Here is a 23,177-nt window from a genome sequence, read left to right as displayed (position 1 = left end):
CACCGAGAAACATCTTAGAATGTGGTGGACAGGACAAGTGTTTCACATTATGGAGGAGCAGAACCGTGTGTCAAATCAATGGGTTCCTGGCCTCACTAACTGCCTGCCTTTATTATTACATTTGCTTCAGTCAAGCCTTGTGGTATGGGGATAAGGTGCTTATTAAATGTCATACAGTTAGTTGAATTTAGCACTTTCAGGCAACAAAACAGTAAAGCAGAGATGAGAATTCTCCTCAACAATTTTTATTGTAAATACCCAGACTTTGATCATCAGTAATGAGTACAATTTGTGCGGTGATCGGTAAAATATGACACAAAGCCTTGACTACAAACAGACAGGCAATATGTGTTCTGTCCATCTTGTTTAAACAAAACCCCCTTTCAGTAATAGAGTTTCTTTTACAATGTGTAGAAAAAGTGATTCACTTTAATCCGCTCTTTTCCTGGGATGTTAAATGTTTTTCAATTCTCGATCAAAATTTAAAAAAACAGTGAATGTGTTTTTGTGCACCACTAACCCCATTGTTTCTGCATTCCAAGATGCTGCGGCCAAGGAAGTTTAAAAACATTTTTTAACTGACATTTTTATATGAAGATTATCCATTTATTCAAGTTTAAATTCCTCAGCTGCTGTAATGGAATTCAAACTCAGGTGACCAGATCAATAGACTAGGTCCCTGAATGCCAGGCCATTAACAACGATTCGGGATATGGCGAGAAAGCAAGAACGGGGGACTGATTCTAGATATAAGAAAATAACTGCAGATGCTGGTACAAATCGATTTATTCACAAAATGCTGGAGTAACTCAGCAGGTCAGGCAGCATCTCGGGAGAGAAGGAATAGGTGACGTTTCGGGTCGAGACCCTTCTTCAGACTGAATCAGTCTGAAGAAGGGTCTCGACCCGAAACGTCACCCATTCCTTCTCTCCCAAGATGCTGCCTGACCTGCTGAGTTACTCCAGCATTTTGTGAATAGACTGATCCTAGATGATCAGCCATGATCATATTGAATGGCGGTGCTGGCTCGAAGGGCTGAATGGCCTTTTCCTGCACCTATTTTCTATGTTTCTATGATTCGGCCCCAGTACCCATGCAAAAGCCAGGACCAGTCTCTACTCTTCTGGGATGCAACTTTCATTGTTGCTGTTTCCTCAAACATCTAGCCAAAATGGTCATTGTTCATCTTAGACCACAATAACAAAGCTGTTTCACACAGAGGCCACAAATGACTTCCCTTCTAGCCCAAGGTGTATACCTATGTTGCACTCCTTTCCTATCACTGTCGATGCTTGTGTTTCTTCATTAACATGGCAATCAGCTAACCCTTGAACTTTTTCCTCTGCAGGTAGCAATGCAGGAGGCCTCTCAAATGGAAGACGACAAGGAGCAAACCCCTTCAGTGAGTCCCCGCTTCCCTCATGGCTTAAAGTTACCAGTGAATGGGGTTTGACTCGTGGGGATGGGGGATTATTGATTCGCAGGTGCAGCTGAATGTGGCTTAGAGAGTCCAACCCTCAGAACAAGAGTGCAGATCACTCTGGAATCCGGCTTAGTGACTCCCCCCTCCACACGATACTGCTTTGGTTTATGGTATTCCTGGTCTCAGAGGCTGAGCACTGTCAGAAAAGACACTCCATTTGGGGTGTGGGCTCTGGGCCAGGAACTTGGCATGGACCACAGCTGGGGTTGCCACGGTGACACTGGGATCCAGGCCAGAGCCTGTCAGCTGTGGTGAGTGTGGTCCACTGCAGGAGACTGGCGGCTTCCAAAGATGTGCAGGTTTGTAGGCTAATTGGCCTCTGTCAATTGTCCCCAGTGTGCAGGATAGAACTAGTTTATGGTTGATCGATGGTTGGCGTGGCCATGATGGGCTGAAGGGCCTGTTTCCACGCTGCAGTTAGTTTAGTTTAGAGATACAATGCGGAAACAGGCCCTTTAGCCCGAGCCAACCAGCGATCCCCGCACACTAGCACTATCCTACAAACACTAAGGATAATGTACACTTTTACTAAGCCAATAAGCCTACAAACGTACATTTTTGGAGTGTGGGAGGAAACTGGAGATAACCCACACATTTTACGGGAGAACGTACAAACTCCGTACAGACAGCACCCGTGGTTAGGATCGAACCCGGTCTCTGCAGCTGCAAGGCAGTAACTCTACCGCTGTGCCACTGTGCTGCCCTGTATCTTTAAACTAAACTAAGCTCCTGCTTCTGGTGATTTTACCGCCCCATACCAAGCTCTCTCTGCCATTGGATGTGATGGAAGTTGTTGCCTCACCCCCAGGTCTGCACATCCCAGAGATACCTCAGTCATAACAAGCTCAACAGCCAGTTAACAACATTATGCTTGACACTGGAGCAAACTATTTGGGCTGGTGATCCCAATGCAGCCAAACAACAAGGGGATACAACAGTTTCCATCACTTCCAACTGGAAATAGAGGCGAGTGACCTTGAGACTCGGGTGGTACTGCTGCTCAGCATGCAGCCCCGAGCTCCAGAGCAGGGAATAGCAGCACCCTCGGAGGTGGCCATTGCATGTTGCCACGGCGACTCACTATTCACCATTTACTGGCTGCAGGAGTGTCAGCAGGCAGCAGAGCCCTCAACTATCCCCCCGGCACGGTGGTGCAGCGGTAGAGTTGTTGCCTTACAGAGCCAGAGACCCGGGTTCGATCCTGACTATGGGTGCTGTTTGTACGGAGTTTGCCAGTTCTCCCCGTCACTATCGTGCCAGTCTGGGTGCTCCGGTTTCCTCCCACATTCCAAAGACGTACGGGTTTGTAGGCTAATTGACTTCTGTGCATTGCCCCGACTGTGTAGGATAGTGATGGTGTATGGGGTGATTGTGGGTCAGCATGTTAGTGACCCATTCACACTAGTTCTATGCTATCTCACTCTCTCATCGGACAATTATGAAGCTGCAAGTACTTTGAATGAAAGTTTGGGAAATGATTTATACTTAAGTATTACTGGTAACCAGTAGTTAGTTCTGTTTAACTACTTCCACCTACGTAAATGATTAGGACAAAAATGCAGAAATTGGCCAACAGCCAAGGCGATTGTTGGAATTTCCAAAGAATAATTGGTTTAAACGCACAAACAGATAATTATGTATTGCGGAGGATCACAAGACAATGCATTGGATATGGTTTAAAAAAATAACAGGAATGGGAGTCGCATAAATACCAAAGCATTTGGATATATTATCTCTTTAAACACTCACTTTCAGGAAATTAAGGCCAGTAGCAATGAGGGTAAATAAAATATAAAACTTCAAAGTTGAAGATAACCTTGTATGATCAGCTAGGTTAGACTAAAAAGTATGATGTGCTGATTTGCAAAATCAAGTCATATCAAATATATGCATGGAATCATCAGAAAAAATAGAATGTGATATTCCATGCTGGAAAAACACAATTCAGTATGTTCAGCAGCCTCCTCTTGAATGTCACAAAAACTAAGGAGCTGATTGTGGACTTTAGAAGGGTTCAACATCCGAGGACGTACACGCCACTGGAGATAAATGGGATTATTGTGGATAGGGTGAGCAGCTTTAAATACCTGGGAGTCCACATCACAGAGGATCTGACATGGCCAACACACATTGCCGCACTGGTGAGTAAGGCAAGGCAGCGCCTTTACCACCTCAGACAGCTGAAGAAATTCAGAGTCTCTCTGAGGATCCTTCAGTGCTTCTACTCTGGTGCTGTAGAAAGCATCTTGTCCGGCAACATCTCAATCTGGTTTGGGAACAGCTCTGCCCAGAACAGGAAGGCTCTGCGGAGAGTACTGCGTTCGGCTGAACGCACTATGGGAACTACACTCACCCCCTCTGCAGGACCTATACATCAGGAGGTGCAGAGCCAGCAACATTATTATGTTACCACCCCAGCAACGGACTGTTCCAGCTGCTACGGTCAGGCAAACGCCTCCACTGTCACGCTGTGAAAACAGAGAGGATGAGACGGAGTTTCTTCCCACAGGCCATCAGGACTGTTAACTCTTATATCACCAGGGACTAATTTACTGTATTAATTTACTTTTTTGTGTTGCGTTTTAAAAAAAAAATCTATTCTGTTTTGTAGTTTTAGCACAATCCGCAGGCGTTGCCACTTTCATTTCACTGCACATCTTGTATGTGTATGTGACAAATAAAGTAGACTTGACTTGACTTGTTCAATATTCTAGTTTCTTAAAGATATTAACATCGGCATGAGGTGAAAATGGGCTCAGCTAATTTGGGAAATTAAGTTACGTCTTGCTTGTTAAACAGCGGCACATATTTAAAGAAATATTTCAGGATTCTCAGTGATTCCCATGGAGAAAAAAAAACTGCAGAGGAAAAGGATGATTTGTGGCCAACCTCCTAAGCGATAATGGTAGTTGTGGATTAAGTAGTTTGTAATATTAGGATACGATACGATAATACTTTATTGTCAGATCAATATTATAGCTGTTTGGGCAAGTTATAGGAACTATTGACATTTGATTAAAAAAGTAGATCAAGGGTAGAGCGAAAAGAACAAATTAGCAAGGAATATGTAAAACAAAATTAAGTTCTATAGAAAGAGAAAGCCAGCAGAGATGAAAGTAGCGCAATGGTAGAGTCCTGCCTTAACCGGTTATGGTGCTGTGTGTACCAAGCTTATATGTTCTCCCTGTGACTGCTTAGACTTTCTCTGGCTCTGGCCTCCTCTCACATGCCAAAAACATCCAGGTTTGTAGGTTAATTGGCATTGGTAAGTTGAAAAATTACAACATTATCCCTCGTCTGGATAGGTTTGTGTACAAGGTGATCGCTGGTCAGCACGGACTCAGTGGGCCGAAGGGCCTGTTTAAATGCTGTGTCTCTAAAGTCTAAAGGTGAGTATTTTATCTGCAGAGGCAAGATGTTATATTATGGAACAAAAAAATAGCAAAGGAAATAATAAATACTTCTGTATGAAATTCACTACAGTTGGCCACTCTTATAGAAGTCAAAACTTCAACCAATTCATTCCTAACAGGACAATCTGTTGCAGTCTGCAGGTTTAATTAAACCTCTGGTCTTATTCCTGATATCCAAAGTAGGTCCTGGGTGCATGAAAAAAAATGTATTTGCAATATTATCCGTTTAAAAGGTTTAATTAAGGGAGGGTAGGAAGGAACTGCAGATGCTGATTTACACTGAAGAGACAGAAAATGGTGGAGTAGCTCAACAGGACTGGCAGCATCTCTGGAGAGAAGGAATGGGTGCCGTTTTGGGTCGAGACCCTTTATCAGACTGGGGGCCAGGGGAGAGGGAAACTAGAGATATGGCTAAGGTGTGAAAATGACAGATCAAAGCAGACAATGGTCAAGGAAATGTAGAATGGTTCATTGTTGGCTGAGGGGAAGAAGACAATGTGGCATGCAGACAGGAAAACTAATCAGGATGACAGTGAAACTAGCCGAAGAACTACGGTGGGGGAAGAATGGAGAGAGAGGGAAAGCAAGGGATACTTGGAGTTAGAGAAATCAATATTCCAGCATCTCATATTTTGCTTGGGCTGCTTACAGCCCAGTGGTATGATTTCTCTCACTTCAGGTAACCCCGGCGGCATCCCCTCTCTATCCCTCTGCATCGTCGCACTTCTCATTTTTATCCAACAAACAGCTAACAATGGCCTGTTCCCGTTATCATCATTACTTTTTGCATATTTTTCATTTATTATTCTTTATCTCTCCACATCACCGTATATATCTCTTGTTTCCCTTATCTCTAACCAGTCTGAAGAAGGGTTTTGACTCGAAACGTCACCCATTCCTTGTCCCCAGAGATGCTGCCTGTCCCGCTGAGTTACTCCACCATTTTGTGTCTATCTTCTAATTAAGCGATGGGACAATCACACTGAACCTCTTGTTTTGTTCCTGCTGGTGTCTGATGGAATCTGTAGAATGTTTGAGTGTTCCTTTACTGCTATTCTTTTTCCGTAACTTCTTGCCAATTAGTTCAAACTGAGGTGACAAATGAGGGGGAAGGGAGTTTGAGTTTAAAGCTAAGACAGTGATTGAAGAGTTGGCAGCACGAAGCAATTAATCCAACACAAGCAGTCAAGAGAACATCATGAAAATAAACGGAACAGTGAATTACTTGGGATCAGAATGTTTTAGGAAATCCTCCATTTCCCTTACACAGGACATCCAAGAATGTCAGTATTTTTAGGCAATGTAAAAACCCCATGTGAATCTGAGTATAAACTTATTGAGTCATAACTTGCTGTAGGTGTGAATCTAATGGTGGCTGTTGTAGGTTTCACTTGACCTTGAGTGTTTAGCGAGGTTCTGCATGACAAGCTGCTAAAGCATTTGTGTTGACTGAGGCACAGCAGTGACCAAAATAGGCAGGACGTCCAACAGTGCTTCACCTTTAATCAATTAGGCTGCAGGGTTGTCAGGGGTGGGGAAGGAAGCCAGAAGGAGGTCGTTGGGGCAATTGCAATGTTTAAGAAACAATTAGACAGATTCATGGATAGGACAGGTTTAGAGGGAAATAGGCCAAATGCAGGCAGGTGGGAATAGTGTAGATGGGACATGTTGGTCGGTGTGGGCTAGTTGGGCCGAAGGGCCTGTTTCCACGCCCAATGACTCTATAACTCTAATATAGAAAATGTAAGAAGACACAAAGTGCTGGAGTAACTCAGCAGGTCAGGCAGCATCTCTGGAGAACATGGATAGATGAGATTTTGGGTCTTCAGACTGAAGAGTCCCGACCTCAAAGGTCACCTATCCGTGTAATCTGGAGATGTTGCCTGACCCGCTGAGTTACTCTAGCACTTTGTGTCTTCTTTTGTAAACCAGCATCTGCAGTTCTTTGTTTCTAAGGAAAATGTAAACTGGAGTAGGTGAATTCAATTTCAAATCAGAACCAAAGAATGAAAGGTGGATTGGTATAAATACAGGTTCAACCTTCTGGGTGTAAATTGGACTCCCCAAATCACCAGGATTCGGGAATGTTGATTGTGCCTGCACACTTGAACCTGGCCCTTTCCAATTAATCAGAGGTCAGGTACAGTGCATTCATGAATTACAGCATGCCAACTCCAGGTGTAAGTTCAGAGCAAGAATGAGAGTGAAAATAAAGTTCTAAAAAAAACTTTAAATTTTCGGGTGACAATTAATCCTTGGAGGAATGAGAATCCAGTATTGTGCCAATTTTCAGTGCCAGAGAGGTTAATTGCAGAGCAGTAATTGACACATGTTATTGACATAAATATATGAGCTGGGACAACATACTACAAGTTTACAGAGGCAAGGAACTGCAGATGCTGGTTTACCATGGATAGACACAAAATTCTGGAGCAACTCAGTGGATCAGGCAGCATCCATGGAGAACAAGGATAAGTGACGTTTTGGGTCAGGTCCCATCTTCAGACTGATTGTGGGGGGAAGGAAAGTCAGAAGAGAGATGGGGCAGAGCAAAGCGAGACATAGGTGAACACAGGTGAGGGTTTTTTTTAATAGGCAGATGGTTGGATAAAGGCCAGAGGTGAACACACACAAGATGTGAGGCAAAAGGATTAGAGTTGTGAATTGTGAAGCTGGAGGATTGACGTGGTGCAAATTGTTTAGGAATGAAGGTGGAGAGGGAGGGGGGAGGGGGGGAGTGATAGGTGCAAGGTCAGTTAGGGCTCAGGGGAGAGGGGGCTGGGAGAGAAAGGGAGGGGGGGGGGGGGGTTATGGGGGAGAAAAGGGAGGGGATGGGTGTATTGTAGTGGTTACCTAAAGTTGGAGAATTCAATGTTCATGCCATTAGGTTGTAAGCTACCCAAGTGGAATATAAGGTGCTGTTCCTCCAGTTTGTGTGTGGCCTCACTCTGGCAATGGAGGAGGCTCAGGACAGAAAGGTCAGTATAGGAATGAGAAGGGGAATTAAAATGTTACCAACTGGGAGATCCCACAGGCCTTGGCGGACCGAGCGCAAGTGTTCAGCTAAAGTTTATAGAACATTGGTAAGTCACATTTGGAGCACTGAGCATTTCCAGACACCACATTATCGGATGGAATATGGTTGTGCTGGTGAGAGGATATTCAGCAGGATGTTGTCTGGATAGGAATGTAATGGTCATACGGGGGTACTGGATAAGACTTTTATACTTTAGAGGTACAACATGGAAACAGGCCGACGGCTCACCGTGTCCGCACCGACCAGCAATCACCCTGTACACCTGCACAATCCTACATGCAAGGGGCAATTTACAATTTACAGAAGCCAATTAACGTACAAACCTGTATGGCTTTGGAGTATGGGAGGAAACCGGAGCAACCGGAGAAAACCCACGTGGTCACAGGGTGAACATACAAACTCCGTACAGACAGCACCTTTAGTCTGGATCAAATCCGGGTCACTGTGTTGTCCCAAGCTGGGATTGTTTTAGTTAGGGCAAAGGGGTGAGCTGGTTGAGGGCAAAAGAGGGGACATAGGGTAGATAACGAAACTCTTTTGCATGTGGTGGGGATATCAAAGTCACCAGGTGCAAGTTTGCGGTGGGAAGTTCAGAAGGGATCTGAGGATGAATGCTTTTCTGCAGGGGAATTGTTTTGCAGGTTGGAGTGGACTGCACTGCCTCAGCAGATATTGACGGTTGATATTCTCACAACATAGGTAGAGGTTGTGCAGGCTAGGACTTCATTCCATGGAGTGCAGGAGGATAATAGGTGATATTTTAGAGGTGCATAAGATCAGGAGGGGAATAGATAGGGTAAATGCACAGAGTCTTTTATCCATAATAGGGAAATCAAGAACCAGATGACATAGATGTAAGGTGAGGGGGGAAAGATTTAATAGGAATCTGTAGGGCAACATTTCTACACAAAGGGTGGTAAGTATATGGAACAAGATGCCAGAGGAGATAGTCAAGTCAAGTCAATTTTATTTGTATAGCACATTTAAAAACAACCCACGTTAACCAAAGTGCTGTACATCAGTTCAGGTACTAATGCAGGCAGGTGGGACTAGTGCAGATGGAGTCATAGAGCATGGAGACTGGCCCATCGGCCCAACTTGCCCACACTGACCAACGTACCCCACCAGCAGATGGAGAATGTTATGCCGAAGGGTCTGTTTCCATGCTGTATGGCTAACATCTGAGAGACAGCTAGACAAAGACCAAGCATTGCAAGGCATAGAAGGCAGCAGACCTAACACAGGTAGATGGAACCAGTGCAGATAGGTACAATGGGTGATGTGGACATGGTGGACTGAAGGGTCTGTTTCAGTGTTGAGGCAGGCAGGAAAGTTAGCAGTGCAGCAGTTCAATCACTCAGCAACTATTGGATGCCCACACTTTATCATGCACCTGCATCCTTGCCTAGAGCTGTTGTATTGCTTTCACATAAATAACCAAGCACCATTAGTTTTATCGTTACTTAGACAGCAAGTTCTGACCCTGCAGGGCCAGGGGCTGACAGGTCACGTAATCTAAGCCATGTGCGCTGTGCAGTGCTTGTCATGAAGTATCGATAGCTCAGGCTGAGCCATTTTTCTCTTTCCAAATGACTCCTACCTTCAACAATTTGGGGGAAATGTTGACACAAAATGCTGGAGTAACTTAGCGGGACAGGATTTGATGTGTGTTTTTTTTATCAGTTTGAGGATTGAGGAATTTTTACTGATTGCAAAATGCAATTCTCAAAAATGCAAAGTAATTTGTAAACCATTCAACTGTTGTCAAAGCATTCAAGAAATTTACAGTCGGCTGGTATTTGATAACCACCCAAAATGTTAAAATGATAATGGACATAAATGTTTCAATATGTGTCCTGTTAATGATTTTACGGTTAGGATGGAAAGTGTTCAGGGTAACTTAAACTTACTCAGGTCAGTCGTAGCAGTACAGTAGGCAACTGTAAATGGGGCACTATGGTTTTCTGTAATCTTTTCTATCATTGCTGGAGTTTAGAAGAATGAGGGGGGACCTCATTGAAAGGCTTGGATAGAGTGGATGTGGAGAGGATATTTCCACTAGTGGGAGAGTCTAGGACTAGAGTCATAGCCTCAGAATTAAAGGACATTCTTTTAGGAAGGAGATGAGGAGAAATTTCTTTATATAAGAAAATAACTGCAGATGCTGGTACAAATCGAAGGTACTTATTCACAAAATGCTGGAGTAACTCAGCCGGTCAGGCAGCATCTCGGGAGAGAAGGAATGGGCGACGTTTCGGGTCGAGACCCTTCTTCAGAATCTGTGGAATTATTTGCCACAGAAGGCTGTAGAGGCCAAGTCAGTGGATATTTTTAAGGCAGAGATAGATAGATTTATGACCAGTACAGATGTCAGAGGTTATGGGGAGAAGCAGGAGATTGGGGTTAAGAGGGAGAGATAGATCAGCCATGATTGAATGGCGGAGTAGACGATGTGCCTAATGGCCTAATTCTACTCCTATCCCTTAAGACATGACACATCTCAAGATATTGGGATCACTGAACATGGAGAGCGATCTAGGGGCTCCATGGCATGAATCACTAGAGGTTAACTGGCAGTAGTGAGTAGTTAATAAAGCAGATTGTTGGCCTTTACAGTGAAGATGTTGGAGTTTATGAATAGGGAGTTTTGTTACGGTTGTCCCAGGTATTGCTGAGGCCATGACAGCCTGGAAGTGAGAAGATCTCAGCATCTACTCTAATGGGAGAGTCATGAACAAAGGGATATAGCTAGGCAGTAAAGAATCTGGATTTCTCTGCCCTCGAGGGTGGTGGATATCAAATCTTTAGATATATTAAGGTGAAGATAAAGAAATGTTTGAAAGGTTGCGGCATTGAGGGCTATGGGAAGTTAGCACAGAAGGGTTGAGGCTAGTATGGATCAGCCATGATCATATTGAATGATCATATTGAATTATCCAATCATCTTTGCTGATGAGCACATGAACAAGATCGCATTTAGTGCATTTGTCTGGTCGAAAAGAATGTGGAGGAATTTGGTCTTGGATTAATTTTTATTCTGGCGTGGTGACCTTGGCCATTATTTTAAAAAATGTTGATAACTACATACTTTTTAATTAGGCAGATAGGGAACACAGTAGACTGCTTTCCAGAAGCCTTAAAGAGTGATCCAGAGATGTGAGTTTGAGTCCCACAGTGGAACTAGGGAATTTAAGTGAAAGTAATTGAATTAAATTTGGAATTAAATAAAGCTAACATGAAAGCCTGTGCAACTACGAAACAATTGTATTGTAAATCCCGTTACAAAATGTGCCACCCTTAGTTTGGCTGAATGTGATTCCTAACTGCCTCTTCAAGTCGGGGGCGTTTGGAAAGAACCAGCATTGCCAGTCATGTCTGCACCCTGAGAATTTAGTCAAAGAACAAGCAGTAAGGTAGTAACTTTGCAGTAAAGCCATCTTTAATCCTAATGTGCCAAAGGTTTCCTGACCACTGCAGCCAGGTCTATCCCAAGTGAGTACACTCTCTATCAAAACGTCAGCAAACAATAGAAAGTTGGGGCAGGAAGGAGAAACTGAATGGTGAAATGCGAGGGAGAGCACAGGCCCAGGCCCAAAAGTGGCAGACAAAGTGTTCCAGGACCCATGCTGCTAATTAATCACTTTAAGTTGCAGGCTTAATTAAACTCATTCACCAATTCACTTCTGGAGGGCGGTCCCAGTAGTTTTATGCTGCTATTCCAAGCATTAAAGAAAGGGAATGTATCAGAAATTAATCCTGTTAACAGGATGAGGAGGTGATGACAGATTTAATCAGCCCAGCACAAATTAGCCAGCCTCCTCTTCTGTTATTAGAGTGGAAAATAGCATTGTTCAGGACTTTCTCTGAACCTATCATTTTACGTATGATCAAAGTTGATTAAAATTATTATTTACAAATAATGTTAAGGCTTGAAAAAGTATCATTGTGTTTTACTGTTCTATCAATTCAGTTAAGTTTATACTTTTTAGCAGAGAAACCTCATGCAGAGTGTGTAGGAAGGAACTGCAGATGGTGGTTTATACCGAAGATAGACACAAAGTGCTGGAGTAACTCAGCGGGTCAGGCAGCATCTCTGGATGAAAAGAATAGGTGATCGTCTGCATCTGAACCCTTCTTCAGAGTCTTCAGAAGGGTTCCGACCTGAAACGTCATCTATTCTATTTCTCCAGAGATGTTGCCTGACCCATAGCGTTGCTCCAGTATTTTGTGTCTAGGCTCATGCATAGTACTGGTCTGTGGATTTACATTATACCGCATGACATTTACAGAGAAGCCCAAAGCTGTTGCAATGTTGGTATTATCTTTGACTCCAGGATGAGGCTGAAATTGCATTTCCACGACATTAAAATAGACAATAAAAGCTGGAGTAACTCAGTGGGTCAGGCAGCATCTCTCAAGAAAATTGATAGATGACATTTTGGGTCGGGACCCTTCTTCAGACCAGGGACCATCTATTTCCAATATCAGTCAATTCCAGTCTGCCTCATTCAAAGTGCTGTTGAAGCCCTCATCAGTGTTTCAATGGACCTAAGCATAACTATTAATGAATGATAATGAAAGGCATAGATAGAGTGGATGTGGAAAGGATGTTTCCACTGGCGGGAGAGTCTAGGACCAGAGGTCATTTCCTCAGAATTAAAGGGCGCTCTTTTCGAAAGGAGGTGAGGAGGAACTTCTTTTGTCAGAGGGTAGTTAATCTGTGGAACTCATTGCCACGGAGGGCTGTGGAGGCCAAATCAGTGGATATTTTTAAGGCAGAGATAGACAAGTTCTTGATTAGAACAGGTGTCAAGGGTTATGGGGAGAAGGCAGGAAACTAGGATTAGGAGACAGAGATCAGCCATGATTGAATGGTGAAGTGGACTCAATGGGCCAAATTGCCTAATTCTACTCCTATAACTTGTGACTTGCATTTTATCCGTCAATCTGAGTCATTCAAAAGTACCTGTTTGGCTTGAAGGTAGACACAAAATGCTAGAGTAACTCAGCAGGTCAGGCAGCATCTCTGAAGAGAAGGAATGGGTGACGTTTTGGGTCGAGACCCTTCTTCAGACTGATGGCTGTATGGCTTGACTTGCTCCATCTTGTTCACTCATCCCTTCTGAGGGTCCTGTTCTTGGGCTGTCCCACACACTTCACTGATGTTCTTGAGGGAACTCGATCTCTTATCCTTATTTTGAGAATAATTAGGGCCATGCCCGGATGAAGGGAGCAGTTCAGTTATGGACAATGTAGGTGTTGTAGAAATAGTAATACTTCGGGAAGAGAGATTAAAACACTCTTTAATCATAGTGTTTAGCATGAGACTTATGTAGATGTGACACATGTTATTTCCAATAACACGTCATCATTTCCATTCAACTTGTCACGTTCAGTTTCTATAAAATGAAGGAAGCATGAATGTGTAGAAGGAATACAAATGCAACCAATACATTTGCAGGTGAACAAGAAAAGATGAATTCCCTACCACTTTTTATAGTGGAAATCAGCAAATGGAAAATAATAGAACAATTGTTGGAAGAATTCAGAGTCATAGAGTCATACAGCACAGAAATAGGCCCTTCAGCCTAACTTGCCCATGCTGACAAACATGTCCCATCTACACTAGTTCCATCTTCCTCCATTTGGCTCATTTCCCTCTAAACCTGTCCTATCTGTGTACCTATATAAATGCTTCTTGTATGTTGCGATAGTAACCGCCTCAACTCCCTCCTCCAGCAGCTCATTCCATACACCCACCACCCTTTGTGTTAAAAAAACCCCACAGGTTCATATTAAATCTTTCCCTCCTCACCTTAAATCTATGTTCTCTTTTTCTCGATTCCCCTACTCTGGGCAAAAGACTCAATGCATTTACCTGATCTATTCCTCTCATGATTTTGTACACCTTTATAAGATCACCCCTGATCCTCCTGCGCTCCAGGGAATAGAGTCCCAGCCTGCTCAACCTCTCCCTACAGCTCAGGCCCTGTTGGGAAATTAGAGCTAAACTTCCATGCCCAAATAGAGATCTCAATTGGCATCTGCATGATCAATGAGGCAATTGCAGAGAATCGGACTCTGAAGTGGAGCTTAAGAAAGGTATTCATTCTTCATCACCGTAACAAATTGGGTAGAAACAGGGGTGCAGTTAATGGTGAATGAAGCCGTGTCAACTCAATTCCTCTATTCAAGAAGGGAGCAAAAGACAAACTCACCAACTGCAGTTCAAATGGTCTATAAAACTGCAGGCAACCTCTGTCTTAAAAGGAATTGCTGTTTTGTCAACTTATTGAAAGTAGTTCCCCAGCTTGCAGTAAAGCAGTTTTTATTCCCGTGTTGTGTAATAATAAAGATTACTAATATAAATTACATCTTTGTTTGCACTAAAGTGCAATTTTGCACTGGATTGGTATGAATCCTGAAATTCATAAAAGTTTTATAAATCCTCTACTTTATCCACAGTTTAGATACCATTTGAACTGCATTTTGTGAGTTTGTCTTCGGCTCCTTTTTTGGATAGTTTAGTTTAGTTTATTGTCATGTGTACCGAGGAACAGTAAAAAGCTTTTTGCTACATGCTATCCAGTCTGCGGAAAGACTATACATGATTGCAATCAAGCTGTCCACAGTGCAGAGATACAGGATAATGGGTATAACTCCAATAAAATCTGATTAAAGATAGTTAGAAGCTCTCTAATGAGGTAGATAGGCCAGGACCACTCTCAACCAAGTGATAGGACAGTTCTGTTGCCTGGTAACAGTTGGGAAGAAACTGTCCCTGAATCTGGAGGTATGTGTTTCAAACTTCTGTATCACTTGCCTGATAGGAGAGTGGAGAAAAGGGAATGACCATGGTGAGACTGATCCTTTTAATATGCTGGTGGCCTTGTTGAGGCATAGTGAAGTGGAGCTTAAGAAAGGTTTGGTTGACTTAAAAGGCAATGAGATGAGATCAAATTATCAAAAACTTAAATTTTTTAGTATTTAACACAGATTTATTAAAGGAATGTGTGATAAACATTGATTAGCTCATTGGATAGAAAACAAGGTAAAGTATATTATAACTGACCTTCGAATGCTTGAGATCAATGCTAAATGTCAAATTGAATGCATATTCTATTTTCATCCTGTGTGCCTATTTACTCAATAAGCAAAGAACATTGACTAAGGTCTTGAGAGAAAATCCAATTGATCGAGGTGAAGCATTCTAGTAGTTCCTTTAAGTATCGGAGTTTCTATTAAGTTGGAACAACGTTAGAGTAAATCAGCTGTGTCCACTGCAAAGCACAGCACTTTGCTTCCATAAAATAAGCAGTGGTCTGTCATCTGCAGCCACTCAAGCATTAATCAGACCAGAAGGTCAAATGGTGAGATCCACCATAAGCCCACGTTGTGAAAAGCAATGAAAAGACTTGGTAGTCCTTGGAGCTTGTCAAGTGACATTATGTGTCAATACTCCACCTTCACCTGTGTACCTCCTCAGAGGGAATGGTATGGTCAGTTCTATCTGGGTTTGGCTCTTTCTGCCATATCAAAAGTAATCTCAAGTGGTCCCTCTTAATACAGGTGTCAGGGGTTATGGGGAGAAGGCAGGAGAATGGGGTTAGGAGGGAGAGATAGATTAGCCATGATTGAATGGCAGAGTAGACTTAATGGGCCAAATGGCCTAATTCTACTATCACTAATGATCTTATGAACTCTCATATGACATAAAGGGATAGAGATAGATTCAGGGAGAAAGAAGTCAATTAAACTACAAATCCAAGCTTAACCTCCGACGTTCCGGAGAAAACAATCCAAGTCTCTCCCACCTCTTCCTGTAGCTGAAACCCTCTAATCCGGACAGCATTCTGGTAAACCTCCTTTGCACCCTCTCCACATCCTCCACATCTTTCCTGCAGTGGGGCGACCAGAACTGCGTGCAATACTCCAGCTTCCAGTTTGTAAAAACTTTACTTCTTTGAAAAGCTGGCAATGCATGGTAGTCAGACCCAGGCAGAGTCTCCAAATGCACGCCGACTGCAAAATTATAATTCAACCAGTGCACATATTGCTTCTGCAGCAGAAACAGAGCCTTCACCCACTCAACACAAGCCAGCTTCAGTGCAAGGAAATGCAGTTAGCAACCCGTGTATTTATTTCAAAGCAAATAATTTGTACTTGCTTTGCAAATGAGAGCGAGAAATGTCCAAATTTTGTGCATCATGAAACACTGTGCCAATAATATTAAATTAGAACGGTTGGATGGTCGTTAATCTGCTTCCCAGCCATGGCAGAATCAGGTGTCTGGGAAAGAGAAACATGAAAGTAATTGCTTCTGACAAGATGTTTTATTCATCACATATTCATTTTATTATGCTCAGCTGCCATTGTCTAAAAAGGAAAGTATGGCATAGATTAGAAAACTATTCCCTGCTTCATTTCTACGGGGTACAATTTACTCATTACACAAAATTTCCCAGAAGTTCACCTTCTCTGAAACATCTGGATCCAATTTGATCTCTGTCAGAATACGCTCTTGCCAAATGCCAATTGTGCTACCAGTTTTTCAGCTACTAACAGGCCGAGTCCATTCATGTCCCACTGGGGACAGGCTGTTTCGCCAATCACATCAAAACATTGTTTCAAGTGAGAAAAAGCACACATTCTCCTCATAGGCTCATTCCAGGGGAATTTCCTGGACTGGGTCAGTAATTTGCCACTGCTGACAAATTGTTATTTAACTGCAGGTCTGCACTTCTTGTACGCACTTGTGGGCAAGCACAGTGGCGCAGCGGTAGAGTTGCTGCCTTACAGTGCCAGGGACCCCTGTTTGATCTCGACTATGGGTGCTGTCTGTACGGAGTTTGTACATTCTTCCTGTGACCGCGCAGTTTTCTCTGGGTGCTCCAGATTCATAAGATCATTAGAACATAAGAGATAGGAGCAGAATTAGGCCATTCAATCCATCAAGTCTACGCTGTCATTCAATCATGGCTGAACTACCTCTCCCTGTTAACCCCATTCTTCTGCTTTCTCCCCATAGCCTCTGACACCCGTACTAATCAAGAATCTATCTATCTCTGCTTTAAATATATCCACTGACTTTGCCTTTACAGCCGTCTGTGGCAAAGAATTCCACAGATTCACCACCCTCTGACTAAAGAAATTCCTCCTCATCTTCTTCCTAAAAGGACATCCTTTAATTTTGAGGCTGTGACCTCTAGTCCTAGACTCTCCCGCTAGTGGAAATATCCTCTCCGCATCAATTCTATCCAAACCTTTCACTATTCTGTATGTCTCAATGAGGTCCCCCCTCATTCTTCTAAACTCCAACGAGTGCAGGCCCAGTGCCGACAAACGCTCATCATATGTTAACCTACTCATTCCTGGGATCATTCTTGTCCCGGTTAACTCCCATACGTACAGCTTTGTAGGTTAATTGGCATCTGTAAAATTGTTCATTTGTCCCTTATGTAGGATAGCGTAGAGTATGGGGTAATCGCATGTCGGTGCGGACTTGGTGGGCCGAAGAGCCTGTTTCCGCACTGTATCTCTGAAGTCTTACGAATCTAAAGACAAGCTGTTGGGGATTTTTGTACATTCACTTACACTTATGGGGATTTCATTCAGAATCGCTAGACACAATGAACTGCAGATGCTGGTTTACAAGAAATACACAAAGTGCTGGAGAACCTCAACAGATTAGGTAACTTCTCTGGAAGACAAGGATAGGTGACGTTTCAGATTGGGACCCTTCTGCAGACTGACGAATGGTCCCGGTTTTAAATGTTACCTATCCATGTCATCCAGAGATGCTGCTTGACCTTTTTTAATTCAGAATCTCTGTTCATTTGTCCCTTCGTATTGCTTAGAAGAGGCTGCCGGAGTTAAGGTTCTGCTTGAACCCATACTCTGATGCTACAGTCAACATAATGCTAGGTGATCCAATGATGGGTACCATATCTGTAACTTTGACTATTTGATTTTCCACAGATGCTGCGTGAATTAAGCATGTTTCCAGCATTTGTCAGCTTTTTTTCAGATTTCCAACATCTGCACTTTCGATTTTCTAATACTGATCAAGATATTAGAATTGGACCTGGGCTTTTGAGTGCTTATAAAGTCAGCCAAAATGCTCTTGTTTAACAAAGTTAAGGCTCCACCCTCTCACACAGCCTCAATCTTTGTTGTTCAGACTGCTCCCCATTTGTCCTCATTCTTAGCTGTTTCCTTCAATTAACATTGAGGCAGCACAGTGGCGCAGTGGTAGAGTTGCTGCCTTACAGCGCCAAACACATGGGTTCAATCCTGACTGTATGCGCTGTCTGTATGGAGTTTGTACATTCTCTGTGACTGCATAGGTTTTCTCCGGGTGCTCCGGTTTCTTCCCACACTCCAAAGATGTACAGCTTTGTAGGATAATTGGCTTCAGTAAAAGTTGTAAATTGTCCACAGTCCGAGTAAGATAGTGCTCGTATATGGAGGTGATCGTTGGTCAGCGTGGACTCAGTGGGCCACAGGGCCTGTTTCGTGCTCTATCTCTAAAGTCTAAACATCATTAAAACAGATTAGTGCAACACATTCCAGGAAATTGATCTGCTGGGTGCTGTACACAAATTGACGCTATATAAATGCAAGTGTTTCCTTTTCCTTATAAAGATTTTCAAACGACTCCTTCAGATTAAAAAGGAATCAGCCGAGTAGTAGTTTAAGGAAGTGCATGGCCATTATTTTGGATTGGGGAAAAGGGGTGCCACTGCCATTTCACTCACTCACCCTTGCTTCCCAGAATAGCTGGCAAGGTGACCTGCTCCTAGGTTTGCAAAGGGGTGAAGTACTTTTTTCTTTAAAACAAAAGACTTAATCACAAGCAAAACATTTGAAAATGTGATCCTTAAAAGGGCACTTTTATGGGTATTTTTATTGCCCTAAGAGTTGTAAACTTCCTTGAGTAGAGATGTTAACCAGGTCAACTGACTTGGAAGGAAGTGAATTTCCAAAGCAGTGCAATGTGTGTTTAGCACAAGTAGCCAAGGTCAAGCTTCTACCCTCTTCACCATCTTTGTTCCACCAAGATGCAGGACAGAACCCCACAGGAGATCCTTCTTCCCTGTGAATATCAAACTTTACATCTCCTCCCCCTTCTGTCGTGGGATAGACTGAGACTGACTCCCATCCCCCCCCCTCCCCAATCTTTCCACAGCCCCCAAGCCTTTCCATTCGTTACTTTAATTTCATGTTTCATGTATTTTGTGTTTGTATGACTGTTGGCAGATCAATTTCCCTCCTGGGATAAATAACGTTCTATTGTATTGTTCATCATTAAAGATGCTGACTCTGACGTGACAAGGTTTGCAGTAGTGATCTCCAACTTGACCTGTTCACTGTTGTGTTTTGGAAGGGATACCAACAAAGGGCAGATACATCATACAAAATGGGATCTCACTCTGGGTTGTACGATGTATCTGCCCTTTGTTCAACTTAAAGAAATCCAACTTTACACAAATTCTACCATGACCTTTTTAATGAATTTTCAAAATAGTGATAATAATTTAAAAATGTGTTGGGATAGTCATTAACAACTGGATACAGAACATTTTATTAGTTTAATTATGAGTAGTAGTAGGGAAAACATAAAAGATATTCAATGAAATAAAAGCATCACCGGAATTATAAGCAGTGATATGATGTGGGCAGCAATGGGAAACAGGCATTTTAGACTTACAGGAAAATCAATTTACAGAATTCTTGTGTAACCTTTCAAGTTCATAGAATAACATAATGACAAAGTGCTGGAGTAACTCAGCGGGTCAGACAGCATCTCTGGAGGAAAAGGATGGGTGATGTTTCGTGTGAGAACCCGTCTTCAGACTTCCAGAAGTCCGAAGAAGGGTTCTGACCCGAAAGGTCACCCATCCTTTTTCTCCAGAGATGCTGCCTGACCCGTTGGGTTACTCCAGCACTTTGTTTCCATTTACAGTATAAACCAGCATCTGCAGTTCCTTCCTACTCATGGAATTCCATTTTTGGAACCAGCGGAACATCTGGTAGCAATGTTTTCTTTACCAGGTGGACTATATGGTGTGGTGTTGATGGCAAGAAAAAGTATATATGCAGCAGACTTTCATCATTACAAATGCAAATATAATTGTTATAATCTTGCACAGTGCCAGATAGCATGCATTTGAGTTGTCAGACCAAATACTAATGTGTTCTTATTTCTGTTTGTTTTCAGTAGGACGTTTGGTGTGAAGGGTACAGTGGAGCATTGAGAGGAGACAGAGGATAGAACAAGTGCTTCTATAAGTGGGCACAACAAAATGGCAATAATCTGAATGCAAGAAGTGTCGCCAAAAGTTTGCACTTTTTAAAAAAAAATGTATACCATTATAGATTGATTATAGAAGAAAGATGCAAGTTTCTAAACAGCTACTGATTTTTTTTTTTAAAGAAACTTAAACCTTAGTGGTTTGGACAGAACAAAACTTGAGGAGATATTTAATTGTACAGTTCTGATGTACAGTTGTTGCATCACTGTGTCTGTGGCATTTAGTGCTGCCCATGTCCTTAATCACATACAATGTATGTGTGGTTTCGATAAGCAACAGGTTTTTCATTGACAGATTCTTTGTTGCTAATTTTAGTCACATCCCGAGGAACAAAGTATGACTAGTGAAAAAGACTGTTAGAAAAGAAGAGAGCCCTGCTCCAGTGGTTAATGGAAGCAATGTCTTGCAGATGTCAAAGCTTATGAAAAATATTCAATCTCTGGCTTTTCTTTTTCCTTCATCACAGATATAATGCACATTGTTTCCCAACACAGTGCATTACTGATTTACTAATAAAACTATAGAACAAAGACCTCGTATGTTTTATTGATCGAATCGTTATCCGCACGGTGCCTTGTTCCAGAGTCTGAAAGTTTCATGATGCAAATGGGGGGGGGGGCGGGCACATTGGCGCAGTGGTAGAGTTACTTCCTTACAACACCAGAGACCCCAGTTTGATCCTGTACGTTCTCCCTGCGTGACTGCGTGGGTTTTCTCTGGGTGCTCCCGTTTCCTCCCACACTCCAAAGATGTACAGGTTCACAGGTTAATTTGCCTTGGTAAATTTGCTAATTGTCCCTCGTGTGTAGGATAGAGCTAATGTACGGGGTGATCGCTGGTCGGCGTGGACTCGGTGGACCAAGGGGCCTTTTTCCGCGGTGTATCTCTAAAACTGAAAGCTAAACCTAAAAACTAAGGATGAGAAATAAATATTTTAAAGTGGCTGTGGTGGAGATTGTTCATGCCAGAGTTTGGACAACACAGCTATTTTGCCCAATGACAAATGTTGGGCTGCTTGCCATTGTTGGAAGTGTGCATGATGCAAGCTCTGGGAACAGGACATGGCGAGGCTAGACTGCTGCTCATCAAGCTTCAAAACCACAACTCCATTTGCCCTTTGGAAAATTGCTTGCGTGCTTGCATCCGTAGATAAAAACACACTCCCATTAATAATGACAAGGCTCGTTTGACTATTCTGTTTTCTTGTGAGACTGCATCTATAGATAAAGAAACTCTCCTGTTATTAGCTTGTCTGTTCCTAGAAATGGAAGTGCATTTTTGGAACATCATATTACTTAAGAAGAATGCTGTCCCGAAGCACAGCCTGACCATTCATTCCACTGATGCTGCCTGACCTGCTGAGTTCCTTCAGCACTTTGTGTTTTGCTAAAGAATCCAGCATCTGCATTTTCCCATGTCTCTTTTGTTCAATCAGTGCAAATAAGTAAAATGGTAAAGGCAATTAGGATGTTGTGATACATTGCCAAACAGTGATGTACAAGTCAAAGAAAGTTAGGACTCAGATTGCTTTGTGCTGAGCACTCTACGTCAAGTGTACCCTGCTCAGTGCCAGCTACTAGAAGAGGGGTTATAGAGAGATACAGTACAGAAACAAGCCCTTCAGCCCACTGAGTCTGTGCTGGCCATCAACTACTCATTTACACCAATCCTACATTAACCCGATTTAAAAAAAACTTTCCACATTCCCATCAGCTCTCCTCAAATACTACCACTTGCACATGCACGAGAGGCAAATTGCTGTGGTCAATTAATCTACCGACCCGCACGTCTTTGAGAGGTGGGTGGAAGCCGGAGTACGTGGAGGAAGCCAATGTAGTCACAGAGAGAAAGTGCAAACTCTGCACCGATCGGGGCCGAGAGGTCAGGATTGAAACCCGGACTGTGCAGCAATTGCTCTACCAGCTGTGCCCCTGACCTGCGTAATGTGGCCATTTATGGTCTGGAGGCAGTGAAGGAAAAGGCAACGAGATTTATTATTTGGGGAACAAAGTTATGAGGAACAACAAGGGAACAGTGTTGGCTTGTCAACTTGGAGTGCAATTACTACAGAGGAGGGCTCAAATGCCTATGATCTTATGAAACATTGAAAGTCTCCTGCAAAATACAACTGGTTAACACAAAGAGCTTAGACGCTATGAAAGCCAGGCGGCATGGCATGTACGTCACAGCTGGTTTCAGTGCAAAAACTTTCATTTAATCTGGTAAATATTTAATCTTGTACACTACTCCGAGGCACTTAACCGCAGTATGAAAAACATCTGCGTAATCTCATGGTTTACAACCTCCTACATAGCTGCAATATTTTCCCTGTTGAGTGGGTTAGTTTAAAAAAAAAGATACTGCCAAATTCTTGGCCGCAGTGGAGGCAAGGGGGACACTTTGTTTTATTTTTTGTTTTTAGTCATTTATACAGAAAAATCACCACGATTCCAGGGACTTACACTTGAGTCTGAGGCGCAGTTAGTGTTTGCACACCCAGTGTCAGGCACTAAGTACTGAAACTTGCGGTGAAGAAGGTCCTAGACTGTGAATGCGCTTGAGGTGTCCTTGGCTGTGGTTTGAGGGGGAGAGCAAGACTGCTGGAGTTGCAGACAGCGAGGAAGGCTGCTGATTTACACTGCAGCGTATAGATCACTACAGAAATGGGTGGAGAAATGACAGATGGAGTTTAATTTGAGAATGTGTGAGGTATTGCAGTTTGGGCGGTTCAAATGCAAGAGAAATGTTACGGTTGATGGGCCTTAACTGCATTGATGGGCAGAGGTAATATTCACAATATGTAGGTAAAGACTGAGTGAGACAGACCACCACAGTGCCTAGATAAAGTTTTCTATTCCAATACCAATTTGGTTCAGCAAAATAGTATATCCACTTTGTCGAGTGCTGTTTCAGGATATGCATCATCCGT

General features: G+C 42.9%; 1 protein-coding gene across 4 annotated transcripts in view; it reads left to right on the top strand.

The window, feature by feature from the left end:
- Window positions 1–20,770, top strand: part of smoc1 (SPARC related modular calcium binding 1) — a 184,954-nt gene extending 164,184 nt beyond the window's left edge. For 3 of the 4 annotated variants that reach the window (XM_078406266.1, XM_078406263.1, XM_078406265.1), the window contains exons 12-13: window positions 1,354–1,403; window positions 20,155–20,770. In XM_078406266.1, coding sequence (XP_078262392.1) covers window positions 1,354–1,403; window positions 20,155–20,171 — 67 coding nt within the window. In that variant the 3' untranslated portion in view covers window positions 20,172–20,770. The remainder of the gene's footprint in view (window positions 1–1,353; window positions 1,404–20,154) is intronic. The other variant, XM_078406264.1, reaches the window with a different exon arrangement.
- Window positions 20,771–23,177: the final 2,407 nt, after the last annotated feature.

The sequence above is a fragment of the Rhinoraja longicauda genome, chromosome 10 (genome assembly GCF_053455715.1).
Source record: "Rhinoraja longicauda isolate Sanriku21f chromosome 10, sRhiLon1.1, whole genome shotgun sequence".
Taxonomy (NCBI): domain Eukaryota; kingdom Metazoa; phylum Chordata; class Chondrichthyes; order Rajiformes; family Arhynchobatidae; genus Rhinoraja; species Rhinoraja longicauda.
This window is presented reverse-complemented; position numbering and strand designations above follow the sequence as displayed.